The 21,800-nt window shown below is 42.6% G+C and overlaps 1 protein-coding gene across 1 annotated transcript; it reads right to left on the reverse strand.

The window, feature by feature from the left end:
* Nucleotides 1-20,159: 20,159 nt before the first annotated feature.
* Nucleotides 20,160-21,264, reverse strand: LOC123167399 (26.2 kDa heat shock protein, mitochondrial). The gene is made up of 2 exons (XM_044585239.1): nt 20,946-21,264; nt 20,160-20,825 (listed from the first exon to the last, which is right to left on the reverse strand). Exons 1-2 carry the CDS (start codon nt 21,157-21,159, stop codon nt 20,392-20,394), a joined length of 648 nt encoding a protein of 215 aa, XP_044441174.1. The 5' UTR covers nt 21,160-21,264; the 3' UTR covers nt 20,160-20,391.
* Between the last annotated feature and the right edge of the window lie 536 nt (nt 21,265-21,800).

Genomic DNA, 21,800 nt, shown 5'->3' on the forward strand with positions numbered 1-21,800 from the left:
ACTGCCGCAAGGAGACGTGCGGGCGGTTTCGGGATGTAGAGAATCCACGCCTGGGCCCGGGCGCGGACGTGGCGGGCCCCCGCCCTGCGGCGACGTCCCGTCGCGCGCGTGGGCTGGCAGGCTTTTTGGTCACGTGGTCCGCAGGCGGCCAGCGACCGGCCCGCGGCCCGGAGCACGCACTGCCAAACTCCCGCTCTCCGACTCCGGAGTTTTCGACCAAGGCGGCACGACTAACCAGAGCCGGCTCCCAGCTGCCGGCTTGTCAAGATAGGAAGCTGATCGAGCTTCTCAACTCCAACCCAACCTCGAAGCCCAATCAGCTTCGGGGACTACTTTCGGAGTAAATGGCCACGGGTAGCCTAACCGTCTGCCCCTGGCTCTTTCAAAAAATTATCAGGCCTTTGGGCCTTCAAGCATTTTAAGCATTGGGCCGCCTTCCCTAGCCGGCAACCATTGAAGCCGACTCCCTGAAGGCGACCCAGCCTCAGCAACCTCCCCTCCAAGATAACCACGGGGTGGCCGACTCCAGGGAGCCGGCCAAAGAAGTGCTTAGCTTTGGGTTCAATCTTGCGGTGTCCTTTCCCAGTGACAGTAGGGGCAGCAAGGCACGTATTGTATTGTTGCCATCGAGGATAACAAGATGGGGTTTATATCATATTGCATGAGTTTATCCCTCTACATCATGTCATCTTGCTTAAAGCGTTACTCTATTCTTATGAACTTAATACTCTAGATGCATGCTGGATAGCGGTCGATGTGTGGAGTAATAGTAGTAGATGCAGGCAGGAGTTGGTCTACTTGTCTCGGACGTGATGCCTATATACATGATCATACCTAGATATTCTCATAACTATGCTCAATTCTGTCAATTGCTCAACAGTAATTTGTTCACCCACCGTAAATACTTATGCTCTTGAGAGAAGCCACTAGTGAAACCTATGGCCCCCGAGTCTATTTTCCATAATATTAATCTTCCAACACTTAGTTATTTTTATTGCCTTTTATTTTACTTTGCATCTTTATCATAAAAAATACCAAAAATATCATCTTATCATATCTATCAGATCTCACTCTCGTAAGTGACCGTGTAGGGATTGACAACCCCTTATCGCATTGGTTGCGAGGATTTATTTGTTTGTGTTGGTGCGAGGGACTCGTGCGTAGCCTCCTACTGGATTGATACCTTGGTTCTCAAAAACTGAGGGAAATACTTATGCTACTTTGCTGCATCACCCTTTCCTCTTCAAGGGAAAACCAACGCAGTGCTGAAGAAGTAGCAGTAAGAATTGGCCATTGCGCTTTGTGTACTAACCCATGGTCTATGTGAGAGTTCTATGTGTGGTTAGGTACGTGTTCATGGGCTTCCGTCAAGAGGAAGATATCACTCAACCCATGGAGAGAATGACATCAAGTGGTGATCGTCATCAAGATTGTCGTGTGCAAGTTCAAGTGGAGCATCACGAAGAGATCAAGTGCTTGAAGCTTGACATCCACTGTGGTGTCAATGTTGTCAGAGTAAATGGCCACGGGTAGCCTAACCGACTGCCCCTGGCTCTTTCAAAAAATTATCAGGCCTTTGGGCCTTCAAGCATTTTAAGCATTGGGCCGCCTTCCCTAGCCGGCAACCATTGAAGCCGACTCCCTGAAGGCGACCCAGCCTCAGCAACCTCCCCTCCAAGATAACCACGGGGTGGCCGACTCCAGGGAGCCGGCCAAAGAGGATGCCGACTCCCCAGAGCCGGCCATGAAGAACGCCGACTCCAAGAAGCCGGCCAAGACCGCAACCACCAAGACTACACCCACATAACGGTGACAAGACGGGGTGTGGCCACAGTGCGGCCCACTACCCCCGAAGCCCGAGGCAGGCATGGCCACAGGACGCCGTACGGGACGGCCATCCCCCGTTCGGCTCGGCACTGTAGCCATGCTAACCTCGACGTCACCCACGACAGACTCCCGTACGGCCCACGGGAGGCGGGCCCCTTTAGCCAGAGAGAGGCATGAAGGCGGCCCGGCTCTCCCCCAGTCGGCCAAGGGCGTAGCCGGCCCCCAAGGGTCGGCTACCCCCTTCCTCGAAGCATGCGCCACATTAAGGAGACAAGACGAGGTAAGGCTACAGTGAGAGTCCTCGAGGCGGCCCACTGTAGCCACGCTTACCCCGACAAAGCCCTCGTCATCAGAGGCGAGGCAACAGTAAGCAGCCGCCGACAAGACCCAAGGCGGTGGGGCCGGCCTGTCGACCAAGAGGCCGGCAGCCGGCGGGACCCACCAGTCGGCGGGCCCCAATGGCCGGCGGAGAAGCCGGCGAGCATAGACACTGACGGCTGGGACCAGTGCCCAGCCGGATTACAATTGTACCCCCAGGGGGTAGGCCTATATAAACCCACCGGAGCACCCATGCAAAGGGTTGGCTTCTAAGCATAGCACACACACCATAGAGAGAGAGAAGTGAGAGCTAGCCTTGTTCTTCTTCTCCCTTGAACCCAACAGCTCTAGGAGCGATTGTAGCTACTTTTACCGATCTAGTGATCATGCGGAGACCCCGCAGAGCAGGACTAGGGGTGTTATCTCCTCGGAGAGCCCCGAACCTGGGTAAGATCCGCCGGCGTGCATGTCTTCGCCTCATCCCATTTCCAGGCACCGGCGACGTCTTATTGGCACCCACAATGATAAGCCACCCGTTGGCATATGTCGCACCAACCACCCGACAAATGTACTTGTGAAGATGTGCCGAAGAGTGGCTCACTGATACGTCTCCAACGTATCTATAATTTATGAAGTATTCGTGCTATTAATTTATCCGTCTTGGATGTTTATGGGCTTTATTATGCACTTTTATATTACTTTTGGGACTAACCTATTGACCCAGAGCCCAGTGCCAGTTTCTGTTTTTTCCCTTGTTTCAGTGTTTCGAAGAAAAGGAATATCAAACGGAGTCCAAACGGAATGAAACCTTTGGGAAAGTTATTTTTGGAAAGAAAGCAATCCGGGAGACTTGGAGTGCACATCAGGGGATCAACGAGGAAGGCACGAGGCAGGGGGGCGCGCCCACCCCCTGGGCGCGCCCTCCACCCTCGTGGGCCCCTCGTGGCTCCCCTGACGTATTTCTTCCTCCTATATATACCAATATACCCTAAAACCATAGGGGAACAGAAGAGATCCGGAGTTCCGCCGCCGCAAGCCTCTGTAGCCACCAAAAACCAATCGGGACCCTGTTACGGCACCCTGCCGGAGGGGGGATCCCTCACCGGTGGCCATCTTCATCATCCCGGCGCTCTCCATGACGAGGCGGGAGTAGTTCACCCTCGGGGCTGAGGGTATGTACCAGTAGCTATGTGTTTGATCTCTCTCTCTCTCGTGTTCTTGAGGTGATACGATCTTGATGTATTGCGAGCTTTGCTATTATAGTTGGATCTTATGATGTTTTCCCTTTGAAGTTATCTTATCGGATTGAGTCTTTAATGATTTGAGAACACTTGATGTATGTCTTGCGTGGGATAACCGTGGTGACAATGGGTTATTCTATTGGTTCACTTGATGTATGTTTTGGTAATCAACTTGCGGGTTCCGCCCATGAACCTATGGATAGGGGTTGGCACAGGTTTTCGTCTTGACTCTCCGGTAGAAACTTTCGGGCACTCTTTGAGGTTCTATGTGTTGGTTGAATAGATGAATCTGAGATTGTGTGATGCATATCGTATAATCATACCCACGGATACTTGAGGTGACATTGGAGTATCTAGGTGACATTAGGGTTTTGGTTGATGTGTGTCTTAAGGTGTTATTTTACTACGAACTCTAGGGCTGTTTGTGACACTTATAGGAATAGCCCAATGGATTGATCGAAAAGAATAACTTTGAGGTGGTTTCGTACCCTACCATAATCTCTTCGTTTGTTCTCCGCTATTAGTGACTTTGGAGTGACTCTTTGTTGCATGTTGAGGATTGTTATATGATCCAATTATGTTTTTATTGTTGAGAGAACTTGCACTAGTGAAAGTATGAACCCTAGGCCTTGTTTCCTAGCATTGCAATACCATTTACGCTCACTTTCATCATTAGTTACCTTGCTGTTTTTATATTTTCAGATTACAAAAACCTATATCTACCATCTATATAGCACTTGTATCACCATCTCTTCGCCGAACTAGTGCACCTATACAATTTACCATTGTATTGGGTGTGTTGGGGACACAAGAGACTCTTTGTTATTTGGTTGCAGGGTTGCTTGAGAGAGACCATCTTCATCCTACACCTCCCACGGATTGATAAACCTTAGGTCATCCACTTGAGGGAAATTTTCTACTGTCCTACAAACCTCTGCACTTGGAGGCCCAACAACGTCTACAAGAAGAAGGTTGTGTAGTAGACATCAAGCAGTTTCTGGCGCCGTTGCCGGGGAGGTGAGTGCTTGAAGGTATATCTTTAGATCTTGCAATCGAATCTTTTTGTTTCTTGTTTTAGCACTAGTTTAGTTTATAAAAGAAAACTACAAAAAAAATGGAATTGAGTTTGTCTCATACGCTTCATCTTTTTAATATCTTTCGTGAGTATGATGAAAAGGAAAATTGTGCCAAAGTGTTAGAAGAAGAATGCATTAAAATGTTTGGCACTAAATCTTTGAATGATGAGCATGATTGCAATGTTGTTAGTATGAACTCCTTGAATATCCATAGTACTAATGATGATTGCACTAGTCATGATGAAAATATCTCTTATAAGGATGTCGATTTTTGTGGAGTGCATTGGGTTTGCAAGTACACACCAAATAGGGAAGATAGATATTGCAAGAGGCATAAGCATTTAGAAACTAAATGGTTGCAAGAAAGGCTAGATGTTTGTGCTGAAAATTTAAATTTTCTTAGCCGTACTTGTGAACTTTGCAATGAACATGATCATTTCAGTAACCAATGCAAATTGTTTCATGATCGTATCGTGTCCAAAAATTGTGATGACTGGATTTCCCTAGCATATCATAATGAACATAGTTTGATCTTGGGTTATGAAGAAATGAAACGCATAACTAAGGTTATTCCAGAATTTGCCCTTGATAGAGTTCTTCATTTTGATCTAGAGGAAATTTATATGTATTGTGCAGTGAATTGCATTGAAAATCCTTATATTGCCAATTACATAAAGAAAAGAAAGCAAATAGAATATGAAGAGAACACTAATGAAAGGGAAGAGACTTCCCAATATCCTCCTATTATTTCTTATGATGAATCAGGTAACGAGGAGGAGCCTTCTATTCAACCAATCTCATTAATAAGGAGCTCCAAAAAGAGGATTGAACCCACACATGATGTGGTGAAGAAGAAGAAAAGAAAAAGTAAGAGAGGTAAAAAGATATCTCTCCCAAATAATGTTGCTCCTATTATTGTCGTGCCTCATGAAAATGAATCAAAAATAATTGTGGAAGATGATGCACTTGATGATGATCTCGTTATGCCTATTGCTTATTATGATGATTATGATTGGGAAGATAATGATACTTCTTATGATCTTGAAAATCTTTTTGGCACTTGTTTGGAAGAATATGATAATTGTTATACTATTGGTGCTATCCATACTATTAATGATGAGAGTGATTATGCCTATGATATGAAAAGGCCCAAACTTGGGGATGCTATGTTTGATGAAGATGATGTTTTTGAGAATATATTTGCTGCAATTAATGTTTGTCCCAAGCTTGGGGATGCTACGTTTAATGAAGATGATATTTTTAGCCTCCAAAGTTTTGATATGCAAATTTGTTATGATGATAACATGCCTCCTAATTATGATGATTATAATTATGAAAGTGGATTTGGAGAGGTCATGACTTTATTTAGTAATGATTCCACTATCTTGGAAGAGGTTTCAATTGATTATGATGAGAACAAAGTTGCTAGTTATGATGATTATTGTGATGAAACTTATGCTATAAAAAGTAGTGATGATTATATTTATAAAACTTGTCATGATTATGATTACCCTTTTTCTGAACATTACTCCTTTAATGTGGAAACAATTTATAGTATTCAAGTCTCTTATGATACTCCCACTATTCCGAATGAGAAGAACTTTGCTTATGTGGAGAGTAGTAAAGTTTCTATGCAAGTAGATCATGAAAAGAATGATTTAGGTTCTGGTTATATTGTTGAATTCATTCATGATGCTACTGAAAGTTATTATGAGGGAGGAATGTATGCTTGTAGGAATTGCAATAATATCAAGTTTCCTCTCTATGTGCTTAAAATCTTGAAGTTATGCTTGTTTTACCTTCCTATGCAAGTTGATTCTTGTTCCCATAAGTTGTTTGCTCACAAAATCTCTATGCATAGGAAGTGGGTTAGACTTAAATGTGCTAGTCATGCTCTTCATGATGCTCTCTTTATGTTTCAATTCTTATCTTTTATGTGAGCATCATTGAAATCGTCATGCCTAGCTAGGGGCGTTAAACGTTAGCGCTTGTTGGGAGGCAACCGAATTTTATTTTAGTTTCTTGCTTTTTGGTTCTGTTTAGGAATAAATAATCCATCTAGCCTATGTTTAGATGTGGTTTTATGTTTTAATTAGTGTTTGTGCCAAGTAAAACCTTTGGGAAGACTTGGGTAAAGTCTTTATGATCATGCTGTAAAAAAACAGAAACTTTAGTGCTCACGAGATTAGCTAAAACTTTTTACTGGAGAGTGCTATTTAGTTGATTCTTTTTGAAGATGATTACTAGACAAATTCCTCAGGTCCACCAATTTATTTTAGAATTTTTGGAGTTCCAGAAGTTTGCGTTAGTTACAGATTACTACAGACTGTTCTGTTTTTGACAGATTCTGTTTTTCGTGTGTTGTTTGCTTATTTTGATGACTCTATGGCTAGTAAAATAGTTTATAAACCACAGAGAAGTTGGAATACAGTAGGTTTAACACCAATATAAATAAATAATGAGTTCATTACAGTACCAAAAGTGGTGATTTATTTTCTTATACTAACGGAGCTTACGAGTTTTCTGTTAAGTTTTGGGTAAATATTCGATGGACTACGGAATAAGGAGTGGAAAGAGCCTAAGCTTGGGGATGCCCAAGGCACCCCAAGGTAATATTCAAGGACAAACAAGAGCCTAAGCTTGGGGATGCCCCGGAAGGCATCCCCTCTTTCGTCTTCGTTCATCGGTAACTTTACTTGGAGCTATATTTTTATTCACCACATAATATGTGTTTTGCTTGGAGCGTCAATTTATTTTTTTAGTATTTGCTTGCTGTTATTTAGAATAATGTTTTTCATCTCTATTTTCAATAAATATGTCAAGGATAGCTTTTACCATGGTTATTTTGCAAGTCTACATGTTGCTGTTTCAAAACAGAAAGTTTACCGCTGTTGCGAAAATTCCCTAGAAAATTCAGAATGTGATAAAATGTTGAAACCTTTTGCATATTAAGATATGATAAATTCACTACAGTGGGAATTTTCTTTCATAATTTTTGGAGCTAGGAAAGTATGGATCTTGCTGCATTCTTTACAGACTGTCCTGTTTAGGCAGATTGATGTTATGTTTGCATTGTTTGCATATGTTTGCTTGTTTAATGATTCTATTTGAGGATAGGAGTATTAAATATGCAGAGGCATTTGGTATGCAATGCTGAATACTAATTTTAGTGATTTGCTACAGTAGAGTATGATAAGGTTTTTGCATTGGTTTATACTAACTTATCTCACGAGTCTTTGTTGAGTTTTGTGTGGATGAAGCTTTTGAGATTTAAGAAGACCGTGATATGAGTGGAATTAAGGAGACACAAAAGCTCAAGCTTGGGGATGCCCAAGGCACCCCTAGTTAATATTTCAAGAAGTCTCAAGCATCTAAGTTTGGGGTTGCCCCGGTAGGCATCCCACCTTTCTTCTTCAACAATTATCGGTTAGTATCGGTTGAGCCTAAGTTTTTGCTTCTTCACATGATGAGTGCTATCCTTGAAATGCCGTTTTCTTTTGTTTTGCTTGCTGTATGAATACAATACCAAGATCTGAAATTATTAAATGAGAGAGAGTCTTCACATAGCTACATAATTATTTAACTACTCATTGATCTTCACTTATATCTTTTTGGAGTAGTTTGTCATTTACTCGTGTGCTTCACTTATATCCTATGAGTAAATGGTTGAATGATTTGAATGTCATAAATCTGAAATTATATATGTTTCATATGCTTATCCCATGGGGAGTAATGACTTTACATATAAGAAGTAGAGGTGGTAAATTTATTGAAGGTTAGCAAACATTGTATTGGTCACTTGAACAATTCATGAAAGAATATTGAAGGAAGAGAGATTTCACATATAAATATATTATCTTGGACATCTTCTATGATTGTGAGCCCCATTAATTATTTTCAAACCTTAGCAAATTAGTTGAAGGTGGACAAGGAAGACAACATAATGAGTTATGCTTGGGTATATTTGTATAGAAGTTATATTGTTATGGATCCTCTAACATGTGGTGCTTGCTATTTAGAATCCTTTGCTAGCCAAAATATCTGTACTAAGCAGGAATACTGCTTGTGCATCCAGAATCCTTGAACCAAGTTTCTTCCATGAGTGTCCACCATATCTACCTATATGCGGTATTTACCTGCCGTTCCAAGTAATTTTGCATGTGCCAATCTCTAAAACTTCAAATAATAATCTCTTTTGTATGCCCGAATCGCTCATGTAGCGACTAGGGGCTAGCAGTATCTTCCATGCTAGGTGGGTTATTCTCACGATGAGTGGACTCCGCTCATCATTCACGAGAAAATGGCTGGTAACTGGGATGCCCAGTCCTATGATCAAAAGATCAAAAACAAATTCGCAAATAATTTAAACAAAACTCCCCCTGGATTGTTGAAAGTTGGACGGCACCCGTTGTTTCAGACAAGCCATGGAGTGTGATCGTTGGTGGAGGGGGAGTAAAATCTTTACCTTTCTGCGTGGGAACCGCCTATGATGTATCTAGTATGGAAGATATTGGGAACTCTTGGTCGTTATGCTGACAATGAAAGCATACCTCTCAAAATTATTTTCATCTCTGTTTTTGCTTCGAGCTCTGGCACCTCTGCAAATCCCTGCCTCCCTCTGGGAAGGGCCTATCTTTTGCTTTTATGCAAGAGTCAGTAGTATTCCTTCTCATTCCAACCTACTCTTTAGTTGGCAAGAATCATATGATGGAAAGATCTAAGCATATATGGCCATTCAAATATATTTGATCATGAATTATTACTGTTGACATTACCCTTGAGGTAAAAGGTTGGGAGGCAAAATATTAAGCCCCTATCTTTCTCTGTGTTCGATGAATACTATTTGTTCTAAAAATATGCTTTGAGTGGTAGCAATCATGGAAGACTAAATGATAGTTGAGTATGTGGAGTTTGCTAAATCAAAGCTCTGACATAGACTCTTCCTGAAAATAAGATGAATTGTAATTGTTTGATGACTGATAACACGGTTTGTTAGTTTTCAAGAAGGTTTATGATCTATACTTTAACATGTGAATAGCTTGTTACTTGATCATGAAAAGTTCTATGAGTTGAGCTACTGTTATGACATATAATGATGCTAGAAAAGGTGATTGAAATTATCATTGATCAAACTTATGAACCTGCTAGCATTCACACTTCATAAATTCTTTCTTTTATCATTTACCTACTCGAGGTTGAGCATGAATTAAGCTTGGGGATGCTGATACGTCTCCGACGTATCTGTAATTTATGAAGTATTCATGCTATTATATTATCCGTCTTGGATGTTTATGGGCTTTATTATGCACTTTTATATTACTTTTGGGACTAACCTATTGACCCAGAGCCCAGTGCCAGTTTCTGTTTTTTCCCTTGTTTCAGTGTTTCGAAGAAAAGGAATATCAAACGGAGTCCAAACGGAATGAAACCTTCGGGAAAGTTATTTTTGGAAAGAAAGCAATCCGGAGACTTGGAGTGCACGTCAGGGGATCAACGAGGAAGGCACGAGGCAGGGGGCGCGCCCACCCCCCTGGGCGCGCCCTCCACCCTCGTGGGCCCCTCGTGGCTCCCCTGACGTATTTCTTCCTCCTATATATACCAATATACCCTAAAACCATCGGGGAACAGAAGAGATCGGGAGTTCCGCCGCCGCAAGCCTCTGTAGCCACCAAAAACCAATCGGGACCCTGTTCCGGCACCCTGCTGGAGGGGGATCCCTCACCGGTGGCCATCTTCATCATCCCGGCGCTCTTCATGGCAAGGAGGGAGTAGTTCACCCTCGGGGCTGAGGGTATGTACCAGTAGCTATGTGTTTGATCTCTCTCTCTCTTGTGTTCTTGAGGTGATACGATCTTGATGTATCGCGAGCTTTGCTATTATAGTTGGATCTTATGATGTTTATCCCCCTCTACTCTCTTGTAATGGATTGAGTTTTCCCTTTGAAGTTATCTTATCGGATTGAGTCTTTAATGATTTGAGAACACTTGATGTATGTCTTGCGTGGGATAACCGTGGTGACAATGGGTTATTCTATTGATTCACTTGATGTATGTTTTGGTAATCAACTTGCGGGTTCCGCCCATGAACCTATGCATAGGGATTGGCACACGTTTTCGTCTTGACTCTCCGGTAGAAACTTTGGGGCACTCTTTGAGGTTCTATGTGTTGGTTGAATAGATGAATCTGAGATTGTGTGATGCATATCGTATAATCATACCCACGGATACTCGAGGTGACATTGGAGTATCTAGGTGACATTAGGGTTTTGGTCGATGTGTGTCTTAAGGTGTTATTTTACTATGAACTCTAGGGCTGTTTGTGACACTTATAGGAATAGCCCAATGGATTGATCGGAAAGAATAACTTTGAGGTGGTTTCGTACCCTACCATAATCTCTTCGTTTGTTCTCCGCTATTAGTGACTTTGGGGTGACTCTTTGTTGCATGTTGAGGGATAGTTATATGATCCAATTATGTTATTATTGTTGGGAGAACTTGCACTAGTGAAAGTATGAACCCTAGGCCTTGTTTCCTAGCATTGCAATACCGTTTACGCTCACTTTTATCATTAGTTACCTTGCTGTTTTTATATTTTCAGATTACAAAAACCTATATCTACCATCTATATAGCACTTGTATCACCATCTCTTCGCCGAACTAGTGCACCTATACAATTTACCATTGTATTGGGTGTGTTGGGGACACAAGAGACTCTTTGTTATTTGGTTGCAGGGTTGCTTGAGAGAGACCATCTTCATCCTACGCCTCCCACGGATTGATAAATTTTAGGTCATCCACTTGAGGGAAATTTGCTACTGTCCTACAAACCTCTGCACTTGGAGGCCCAACAACGCCTACAAGAAGAAGGTTGTGTAGTAGACATCACTCACCCATAGTGAAGTATGGGGGAGCAATCATGTAGTCTTCACCGAGCCAATGCAATCAAGAAAGACGGTCCAACTTGAGGGAGTCAAGATCGTCATCATCTAGCTCAAGTGGACCATGTGCAAGGCAAAGGTTTGCCCTTGATAGGTTTTCTATTTTACCGGTCTCATGGTGGTAGTTGGGAGACCGGGTTATAGGATCGATTGCCGTACTATCAAGGGGGGCTCTCGATGAGTAGCTTGATCGTATCATTCGTAGAGAGCTCAAAACATTGCATGCTTGCATCATCTTTCTTGGTTCTTGGTTGGTTATCCTTGTGAGTCTTATGGTCATCTTGATGACAAGCTCGAGTTCTTCAAAAACCGATTTCTTATGCATCTTCTTTTGTGTTTTTGTGTTGGAGTTTTTACTGGTCTTAATTGAGAAAGGGTTCTCACCATTTTATTTTGGGTATTTTCTCTATTGCTATTTCTTGATATTAATATCAAGATTGTGTTTGCTCTTGTCTTTAGCTTTCCAACAAACTTGATTTCGTCAAATTCGGAGCTCGTGTGTGAAAGTTGTGGCTGTTTTGATCTTACCTGTTTCACATAGAGAGGTTGTACCGCCCCTTTGAGAGGTTGTACCGGTTGACCGGTACAACCGGTGTTTGGAGCGGTTGTACCGCTCCAGAATTGGTCCGAAGGTTGTACCGGCCATGTACCGCTCTACCACTGGACTAGTTTCTGTTTTGGAGCGGTTCTTGGGCGGTTGTTGACCAGTTGTACCGGTTAGTTTAGTTTAACCAGTACTACCGGTTCCCCGGACTGTTGTACCGCTTAGGCTTTTTTCCTACAGGTTGGTTTTTCCTCTACTTTGACCGGTTGTACCGCTTCGTGCACCGGTTGTACCGGTCTTACAGTTTTCTGCACATAACGGACAGATTCGTGGGACCTATAAAAGGGGGTCTTCTTCCCCATTGAACCTTATCCTTTGAGCTCGTGTTCTTCCCCCATTGTTGACCTTCTTCGAGCTTGCTATCTCTCAATCCCTCCATGGATTCTTGCTAGTTTTGGGGGGAAAAGAGAGAGGAGATCTAGATCTACATTTCCATCAATCACTTTCTCCTCTATGTGAGGGGAACCCCTTGGATCTAGATGTTGGAGTTCTTGGTGTTCTCCTTCTTGTTCTTCCTCTCATTTTTCTCCCTAGCATTAGTTGCTTTGGTGGGATTTGGGAGAGAAGGACTTGGGCACTCCGTGTGCCCTTGCCATTGCATTTGGTGCATAGGTTTGAGTTCTCCACGGTGATACGTGGAAGTTACAAGTTGAGAAGCTTATTACTCTTGGGTGCTTGGTACCCTTGAGCTTGTTCCTCTTGGGTGCTTGGGCGCCCTAGACGGTTGGTGGTGTAAAGCTCCGGGCAAGCGTCGGGGTCTCCAATTAGGTTGTGGAGATCGCCCCGAGCAATTTGACGGGTTTCGGTGACTGCCCCCAAGGGTTGCCAAAGTGTACGGGTTCGGTGACCGCCCCCAAGGGTTGCCATTTGTACGGGTTCGGTGACCGCCTTCAAGGGCCCCTTAGTGGAATCACAGCATCTTTCATTGTGCGAGGGCGTGGGGAGATTACGGTGGCCCTAGTGGCTTCTTGGGGAGCATTGTGCCTCCTCACCGCTCCAAACGGAGATTAGCATCCGCAAGGGTGTGAACTTCGAGATACATCGTCGTCTCCGCATGCCTCGGTTATCTCTTACCCGAGCCCTTTACTTATGCACTTTACTTGTGATAGCCATATTGTTTTTTGTCATATATCTTGCTATCACCTAGTAGTTTATCTTGCTTAGCATAAGTTGTTGGTGCACATAGGTGAGCCTAGTTGTTGTAGGTTTTGTGCTTGACAAATTAACCGTCAGGTTTATTCCGCATTTGTTCAAGCCTAAATCGTAATTATTTTAAAGCGCCTATTCACCCCCACCCCTCTAGGCGACATCCACGTTCTTTCAAGTACCAATGCCACTATGCTTCCTTTCTTCTTAGAAAACATTTTTTCTCTGTTTGTAAGTAAGTATACACGCAAGTACGATACACCGTGTGTTTAAATTATAGTAGAGAGCAAAAATTGCACTGAACATGTTTATTTTTTGCATACTACGAAATGTGCAATTTCAGGGCAAACTTGTATACAAGTCTTTCTTTTTATTTTCTTTCTTTTTGAAGGGTTTCATTATTCCATACAAATTTTCGTTATTTTGTTTTTATTTTAGTTTTTTATTTTATTTCTTCTTAAAGGGCTTCATTCTTGATTCTTCCATAGAAAACTTCATTATTTAGTTTTTTATTTTCCTTCTTCTTAAAGGTTTCATTCTTCCCTAGAAAACTTCATTATTTGTTTTTCATTTTGTTTTTTATTTTATTTCTTAAAGGGTTTTGCTCTTCCCTAGAAAATTTATCATTTTGTTTTTGTTTCTTTTATTTTCTTTCTTCTTAAAGGGTTTCATTCTTCTCTATAAAACTTCATTATTTTGTTTTTGTTTTAGAAAAAAAATCATATTCTTTATTTAAGGGTAATACCAATATCGTTCCACTATTATATGGTTATTCTTGCATATTATAAAAAAGGTAATTTATGTGTGAAATGTGTGCAAATTTTGTCATCATCTTCATCTTAAGGGTAATACCAACGCCATTAATTTATTCTTTCTTAGAAAACTGCTTTTATTTCCGTTTGTATGTATACACGTAAGTATTATACAATATGTGTGTAAATTATACTAGATTGTGAAAATTGCACAATTATATGTTTATTCTTTGTGTATTACAAATGTGCAACTTGACTGTAAAGTTGTTTGCAAGTTTTTTTTTCCTTAAAGGCAATACCAATGGCTCAACTACATTTTTCTTAGAAAACTCTATTATTTTATTTTTATGTGTGTGCTTTTATTTCTCATGTATGTGCTCATATCCATCAAACCTGAAAAGTTCAACTCTGAACGGTGATGTGTGTCGCCCATATTCAAGTTCAACTCTGAACGGTGATGTGTGTCGCCCATATTCATGCATGACATGCCAAACAATTGCATGCACGAATATTCCGGGCCTGATTGATATATGTGCTTGCTTCGAGTGGAACTGAACCGTTTCCACCTCTAAACAGATTTTCTGCTACACACTTGGCTAGAAGAAAAAAACATACGCATGGGCTGTTCACAAAAAAAAAGCACACGCGTGCAAATTGTACATAAACTTTTTCTGAAAACGAAGAGAATTGGTTGTACAATTTCCTAACATTTTATGGCAGTCGATATAAAATATAGTTGACACGTGTGACTTTTAAAAAAAATATAGTTGAACCATATAAAATGGACAAATCATATATTCCATCCTTATTGTATTTTATGCTTATAAAATATTAGATAATTGCATCAAATATGGATGGTCGCGGCAACGCGCGCTATCATGATCTCATGTATTGTTATTACTATAAGGATTGGGCGCGCTTCGCCGTGCGGTTGGTGTTGTTAGAATTTCATAAATAGAATTGTTTTGTTTGGTGTTTGGGGGGATAATGAATTGTTTCTTTTTTATAATACTATATTTTAATTGCCTTGTTTTGGAGGTATAATTATGTGTTATCTGCAAATTAACGCACACTTATGCAAGGAAGTTTCTTGCAGTGTGGTGACCCCATTTGTTATATTGGTGCTATTTTGTCGCATGTTGGTATTTATTATTTGTCAGGTGATAAGAGAGTGCGAGACTGATGTATTTTATAAGCTGGTTGTCGCAGATTGACTTAATAAATCATTGACCAGTCAAAACCATGAACCAAATTCAACATTGAACACCTCACTTGAATGAGAGAGCTCCTTGAGAAATTATTAACCAATTCAAAAATTGGAAACTCAATCCAAAATTATATTGGTGCTAGAGTGTTGCATGTTGGCATTTTTTTGTCAGGTGATGAGAGCAGTCGTGAGACTAGGGATGGCAATGGGTCGGGTTTGGACCGGGTGTAGCTGTTCCAAATCCAACCCATGACCCATCTTCCAGCCCTCTACCCATCCACCAAAGTATCCATGGCCATAGCTTGTGCCCATGCCAGAACCCGTTGGTTACCCAGGTACCCATGGAGCTCCATGGGCATAGAAAAATCACCATGCAATGCCTTACAAACATAAAATTAATTCACTGCACTATTCGGTTAACTCCTAGTAAATTTGATCTCTAAGCTGATCTCACCTTCTCACTTGCACCTAGTTCATATAAAATCTCATACATGTTCTAAGAGAGAGCATCGGATATGGCCTTCGGTATTGATGGTGCTACCTTCACCTGTGCACGAAACTCCTTTGCTAGTCGACGAGCATGCGTGCTCCTCGACAGCATGACAAGAGACTCGGCCCTGCTCTCCCGCTGGTTGCCGCCATCGTCGGCCACTTCACTTGATGTTGATCGCCTTCTCGTTCGCGCTCTGATGAATGATGGGACCGTTCTTGGTGCAACCGCTGGCTCGCTACCTTGTTCACTAGAGACTAGTCGTCGATTGGGGAATGAGAGAGGGGGTGGGATGAGGTCATAGGGCTATGGGTAGTCGCTACCTTGCCTGTCACTAATGGTGGTCGAGATGCGGGGTGGACGGCCAGGTAGAGAGGGAGAGGCGGCATGGCATGGCTCGACGGTGATTATGGCGTAGAGCGCTGCCACATATGGGAGGGCTTGGGGCAGGGGATAGGAGTGGCAGGAGGCAGCCAGGCTAGTTTTAGGTTTATACGTAGAGGATTAGGAAACATGGGATGGGCTTTTGCATTTTTGTGAATGCAAGTCGTGGTTAGTCTAGTGTCACTAACATATGAGCTCACATATCATATGAGTATCCATTGAATATCCATGGAGCAAAAAATATAACCATGCCCAACCCAGTTGCTCGTGGGTATCCAGATCCATGGATCCGTGGGTAGAAAGGCCCTCCATACCCTTGCCCAACCGGGCCAGGTATCCATGGGTACCCGGATTTATGGATAAAATTACCATCCCTACGTGAGACATGTATATTTTTATAAGTTCGTTGTTGTCGATTGATTTGAGAAATCATTGACTAGTAAAAATCATCAACCAAATTTAAAATCGAACACCGCACTTGGATGAAAGAGCTCCTTGAAAAAATGCAGACCAAGTCAAACTAGAGAACCAATCCAAAACCACATTGTCCTCATTTGAATGAGAGGCCTTTAACCCTTAGGAAGCTTAGTGATATAGTAGATAGACTGTATTATTATTAGTTCTTATAATAGTTTAACGAAAGACCATCATGACTAATTTATTAATCATCAAACAATTACATCATCCACAAGTTCGGGTAACAACGATCTCATGTTTCATTGATGCAAAACATGTTAACTTTTCGCAGAAAAGGAAGTGTTAGCTAGCTCAGGAGCCACTTCATTCACCCTTCTTGGACAATGTCGAATTCAACCTTCCCACTGAGATAAACCATAGTAGGCCCTGATTGTTTGGGTTGTAGTTGAATGAGAAGCACTTGGAGCTGCTAGAAGCTGAGAAGCAGCTGGAGCTGGTAGAAGCAGTGAAGACCAAAAAAATGTGCCTAGCAAGTACTTTTAGGACGACCGGTGAGTCTGTAGCTAATAGTGAAAGTTTGAAATGCCCCTATATGCAAAAGATGTTATCTAAGCACTCATTTGACATGATTTGTCTGATCAATATGTATATAATCTCAAATAATTCATTGAACACCTAATTTAGCTTGAAATAATTTAATTTCCCATTGCAAAGTAATTATAACTAATAAATTTTGGTATTTTTTTGTTTAAGGATTTCTTCCATGACCACATAAAACTAGTGCCGGTGTTTTTATCTAATGCGTGCAATGAGGAATTTGGTAGAGTAGATGCACGGTGCATATAGGATAGTAGACTGTTGCTGCTAGCTAACAACGATGGCAAATTTCAATCCTAGGCAACAAGTTACACAAATCTTTCGTTCTAACATTTGACAACTCAAAAAATTGGAATGCCACAAAGTGAAATCTTCAAACGCACTGAAGCTTAGGGGAATTTGCTAGATCCTTTGAACATCAACATGGCAAAAGACCGGTCTCATCAAATCTTCATATCAAATTCCCGACACATAGGTTTCTACCTGGAAAGTCAATAAAGTCCAATGTGTTCAACCCAAGGCAATCAAGCCAAGTCCAAGGCAAATAACTAAACTCAAATAAAAAGAAAATGTCAACAAGGATGGAAAAAGCAAACGATCCCAACACTAGAAGAGCCCAAAAGTATCCAAGGGCCATCATGGGAGAGGGATGAGAGGGAATGGACGTAAGGCATGTAGCGCTTGGTCCTGTACAGACCTACTGAACGTTCCTTTGAGTGCTCCGTTGACAAAGATTTCATTTTCATTCGTCTTGGTCTTTGTTCTTTTGTTTTTCAAAAAAAAAATTATCAGAAGAAAACTATATAGGTTTGTTCCGACAGAGTTAAAATATATTTCATGATTAAAAAGTGACTAGGAGTTTAGAAAAATGTCCATGAAGTTAAAAAATGAGCATAAATTTAAAAATGTTCCCAGAAAGTTAAAGATTGTTCACAAAATTTCAAAAAAAAGGGAAATGTAAGATGCCCGCCTTTTGTTGAAATGTTCGTGAATTAAAAAAGTTGCCAAAGCTAAAATATGTTTTCAAATTTAGAAAATGATAAAAAAAATAAACAAAATGTATGAGAATAAATCCGTAGAAAACTGATGAAAGAGACACACCAAAGAGAAAACCCAAGAAAAATCATGCATGAGAAATAGAAGAAAACCGCTCGACTGTATGTAATGCTCCATTTCTAGTTGGCTTAATCCAAGTCGCTATTGCTTCGTGCATTAGGTTGACAATTTGACGCAATAAGCATCAAATAGGATTTCTCGGCTCACTACAAACTATGACACCTCCACCTTTGACTAGTCGACCATGGGCCAGTGGACCAAACTTTTATCTCATACCCTTCACATGTGCCACCAGTCTTGTTTCCACCTTTCTCATATAATCCATGTTGTGGCCCCAAAGTGCAAGAGTTTGCGCCAAGTGATAACTTTCCCCTTACATGAGAATCAAGGTATCAATAGGTAGAGATAACACCCCTAATCTGAGTCAAACACCACTACAAAACAAATGAAGAACTCACTTGTCCCTCCTTTTGTTCTTGTCACAAACCAATATCCCTCGTACCACTCAAGTTGTGGTTCAGATAAAGAGCAATGTTAGTAATTAAACCACCACAACAAATCACACCTGGTGGTTGCGCCATCTACTAGAGGAAGTGTGTGACCATGGGTACAACCAAGTTAGGCTTCAAGCATCACTGTGCATGAAGCGCGTTGTGGAGGACACGCATCTTAGGGTTCTTCCATTTTGCATCACTATTTCTTATTATGAACTGCTTATAATTATCCATATTTTGCACATTTTCATACCATTCTTATGTATTTTTTTCTTGATTTACATGCTTCAAAGGAGGAAGGGGAATTGCTGGAAAACATTAGAAAAGACCAAAAAGAAGAGCAACGAAGTCCAAGAGCTTATAAAAATAACTCACGGGACAAGAGTCGGGGGCAAAAATTGGGCCAGGGAGGCACCTATGGATCCCACGTAGCCCCACCTGGAGGATTGGCCCTAGGCTGCGAGCTAGGGGCGGTTGGTCCCACATGGGATCTTCCTACCTCCCTCCAACGACCCTAATCCCATTTTACCCTACAACCTAGACCTCCAATTTATGGGAATTTTCTACCTCCGTCTTCGAGGTAGAAACAAAGTTGAGCATTTTTCTCTCCCAAAAGGCTGATCTGTGGGGTTGTTTGCCATCACGAGGACCTTCTCCACCGGCTATATCGAGTCATAGTGCCATTGAATTTATTAATAACAATGCAACCATACTGTATTTATGGGAGACCCTAATTATGTTCTTAGCCATGCATATTTACTAATGTTAACCCTCAGATTTGATTAAGTGGTAAGAGGAACCACTAACTTGTGGAGATACTTGACCCATTGAGCTGAAAGCTCGATAGAGTCTCGGCGGGGAATATTTTACATCATGAGGAAAGGTGATGAGGTCCAACCCCTCTCTCTTAAAGTACAGTAGAGCTTCATTGGTGACATTATAGAAGTGTGTGAGTTAATGGGTAAAATATACAAGCTCCGCAGAGTGAAAAAATATTTGACTAGTCATTGTCCATGGTCATGGACGGAGTCGGGATAAGTGTACAAGAAGTAAACACATCCGATAAACACAAAACATTCAGGGAACCACCAAATCAGCCATCACATTATACTCGAGGAAATCAACGAAGTAGGACATAACAAACAAACGCCTATCTCATGTACTGTTCACGCAAGAACCGTACAACTACAAACTGGAACAATTACAGTTCTTACAAGAAGTTAAACACAAGGATAAGCACACAAAATTCGGAGATCAGACAAGCAAAAAATTCACAATTCTTTTTTCCAGGATAAGCACAAAAAATTCACGGAACAGCAAGCAAAAATCATCAACCTGTAACTGCCCGTTCACCAACTCCATGACGTCAAACTCGAGGATAGGCTTGAATGCCCAGCTTTTTACAGAAAGCTTAAAGCAATACAGATCAAGAACGAGGAAAGATACACAGGCGAGACTAGCTTAAGACAATAAAAGTAGTTCATCAGGCCAAACTTGAGACAATCAATAAAGTTCATGACCAATTTCACCAGAAAATTAGTCCAGCACGCCAAACTTCAGGAGATCAACAAGGTTTCATGACCAATTTCAGCACCAAATCAGTTCATCATCTGCCAAATTCGAGGAAATCAACAGAATTTCATGACCAATTTCACCGCCAAAGCAAGTTCATCATATGCCGTACTAGAGGAAATTTGACAGAGTTCGCGACCAACTTCACCACCTACTCGATCCAAGACGATCAACGACGCAAAACAAGGCAGAAAGGCACTAAACATGACCACATCAACAAGGCGTCTCTCACACTCTCTCGCCGGCCATCCTCCATGAGCACTACCACTAGGACTACTCGACCTTGACGTGGAAGACGTCCTTGCGCTCCTCCTCCTTGACCTTGAGCAGGGTGACCCAGAGCACGCCATTCTTCATCTCGGCCTTGATCTTGTCCATCTTGTACGCGTCAGCAGCGGGCATCTCGATGCGGCGGTTGTACCTCGGCACCGCGGAGTCGTCGTCGCCGTCCCAGGGCTGCTTCTCGCCCTCGCCCTTGATCACCAGGATGTTCTTGTGCGCGCGCACCTCCACGTGCTCCTTGGTCAGCCCCGGCATCGGCACCTTGAGGTACACCGCGTCGTCGTCCTCCTTGGCCACCCAGCGTGCGAGCCGCGACGTCCCAGCCCAAGCAGTGGAGGAGAGGCCGCCGATCTGAGATGCGACGTCCTCCATGAGAGACAGCAGACGGGCCATGCTGGTCGGCGCGCCGAGCGGGTCGAGCACGTCTGCAGAATCAACACCAAGGACGGCAAAAGCAGATCAGAACGCTGATTTGACTCGCGATGTTGAGATTTCAGAATGAACGCAAAGAAACGGCGCACCACAGGTGGGGAGCGGAAGCATACCCTGCGAGAAGAAGCTGGGGATGACGAGGTCGCGGCCGCTGTAGTCGTCGTCGTCGTCATCGTAGCGGCTGGCCTCCTTTGCCTGGGTGTTGTACGGGCGGAGGGCGGCGGTGACGGCGGGGGAGCGGAGCGGGCAGAAGGCCACGGGAGCACCGGACTTGAGGAGGCTGGCCGGCGCGGCACCCTCGCCCTTGCAAACGACGGCGGAGGCCATGGTCTCTCTCTCTCTCTCTCCTCTTTCTCTCTCTTCCTTCCCTCTCTCTCTCTCTCTCTTCTGCTGTGATTTTGGATTCTTGTGGCGAGTTAGAGGGGGTGCGAAATGGAGGGGGGTTTTGTAAAGGAGGAGCGGGAAGGCTTTCTTGGGGGAGGGGGTGGTGAACTGGGTTTAGAAGCTTCTGGGGAGATCGGTTTGGGCCTCGAGCCTTCCAGAACTTCACGATTCGTGCTGCTTGATGTAGTACGATCGATGGCCATGGGTGAAGATAATTGTGGATCTGCTGTGCTGCGCGAGGCAACAGAGGTTGCCGTACGACGGCTTATGAGGCAACAGAGCTTCATCTGCAAAGAATAACTATTCGGTTATGAGCGATTTGCTTTCTCTAGTGTGCTTGGCGCTGGGCAATAAAGCAATCAACACCACACACCATTTTTTTCTAAATAATTCTTGTGTTTTTTCTTTGCTTTCTCTTGTGTTACTCAATCAGCGTTTACAATCACGGTGGATAACGTCCAAAATATCCTTTGAACCAAATCCAAGCCATACTGCAGTTCGGCATTCAGACCTATCAAATTTGCAAACGCGTCACTAGAAGAATTCTGAATCAACACCAATTTCTTGAGAACGGAAAAATGACA

This window comes from Triticum aestivum, chromosome 7D (genome assembly GCF_018294505.1).
Source record: "Triticum aestivum cultivar Chinese Spring chromosome 7D, IWGSC CS RefSeq v2.1, whole genome shotgun sequence".
Lineage (NCBI taxonomy): Eukaryota > Viridiplantae > Streptophyta > Magnoliopsida > Poales > Poaceae > Triticum > Triticum aestivum.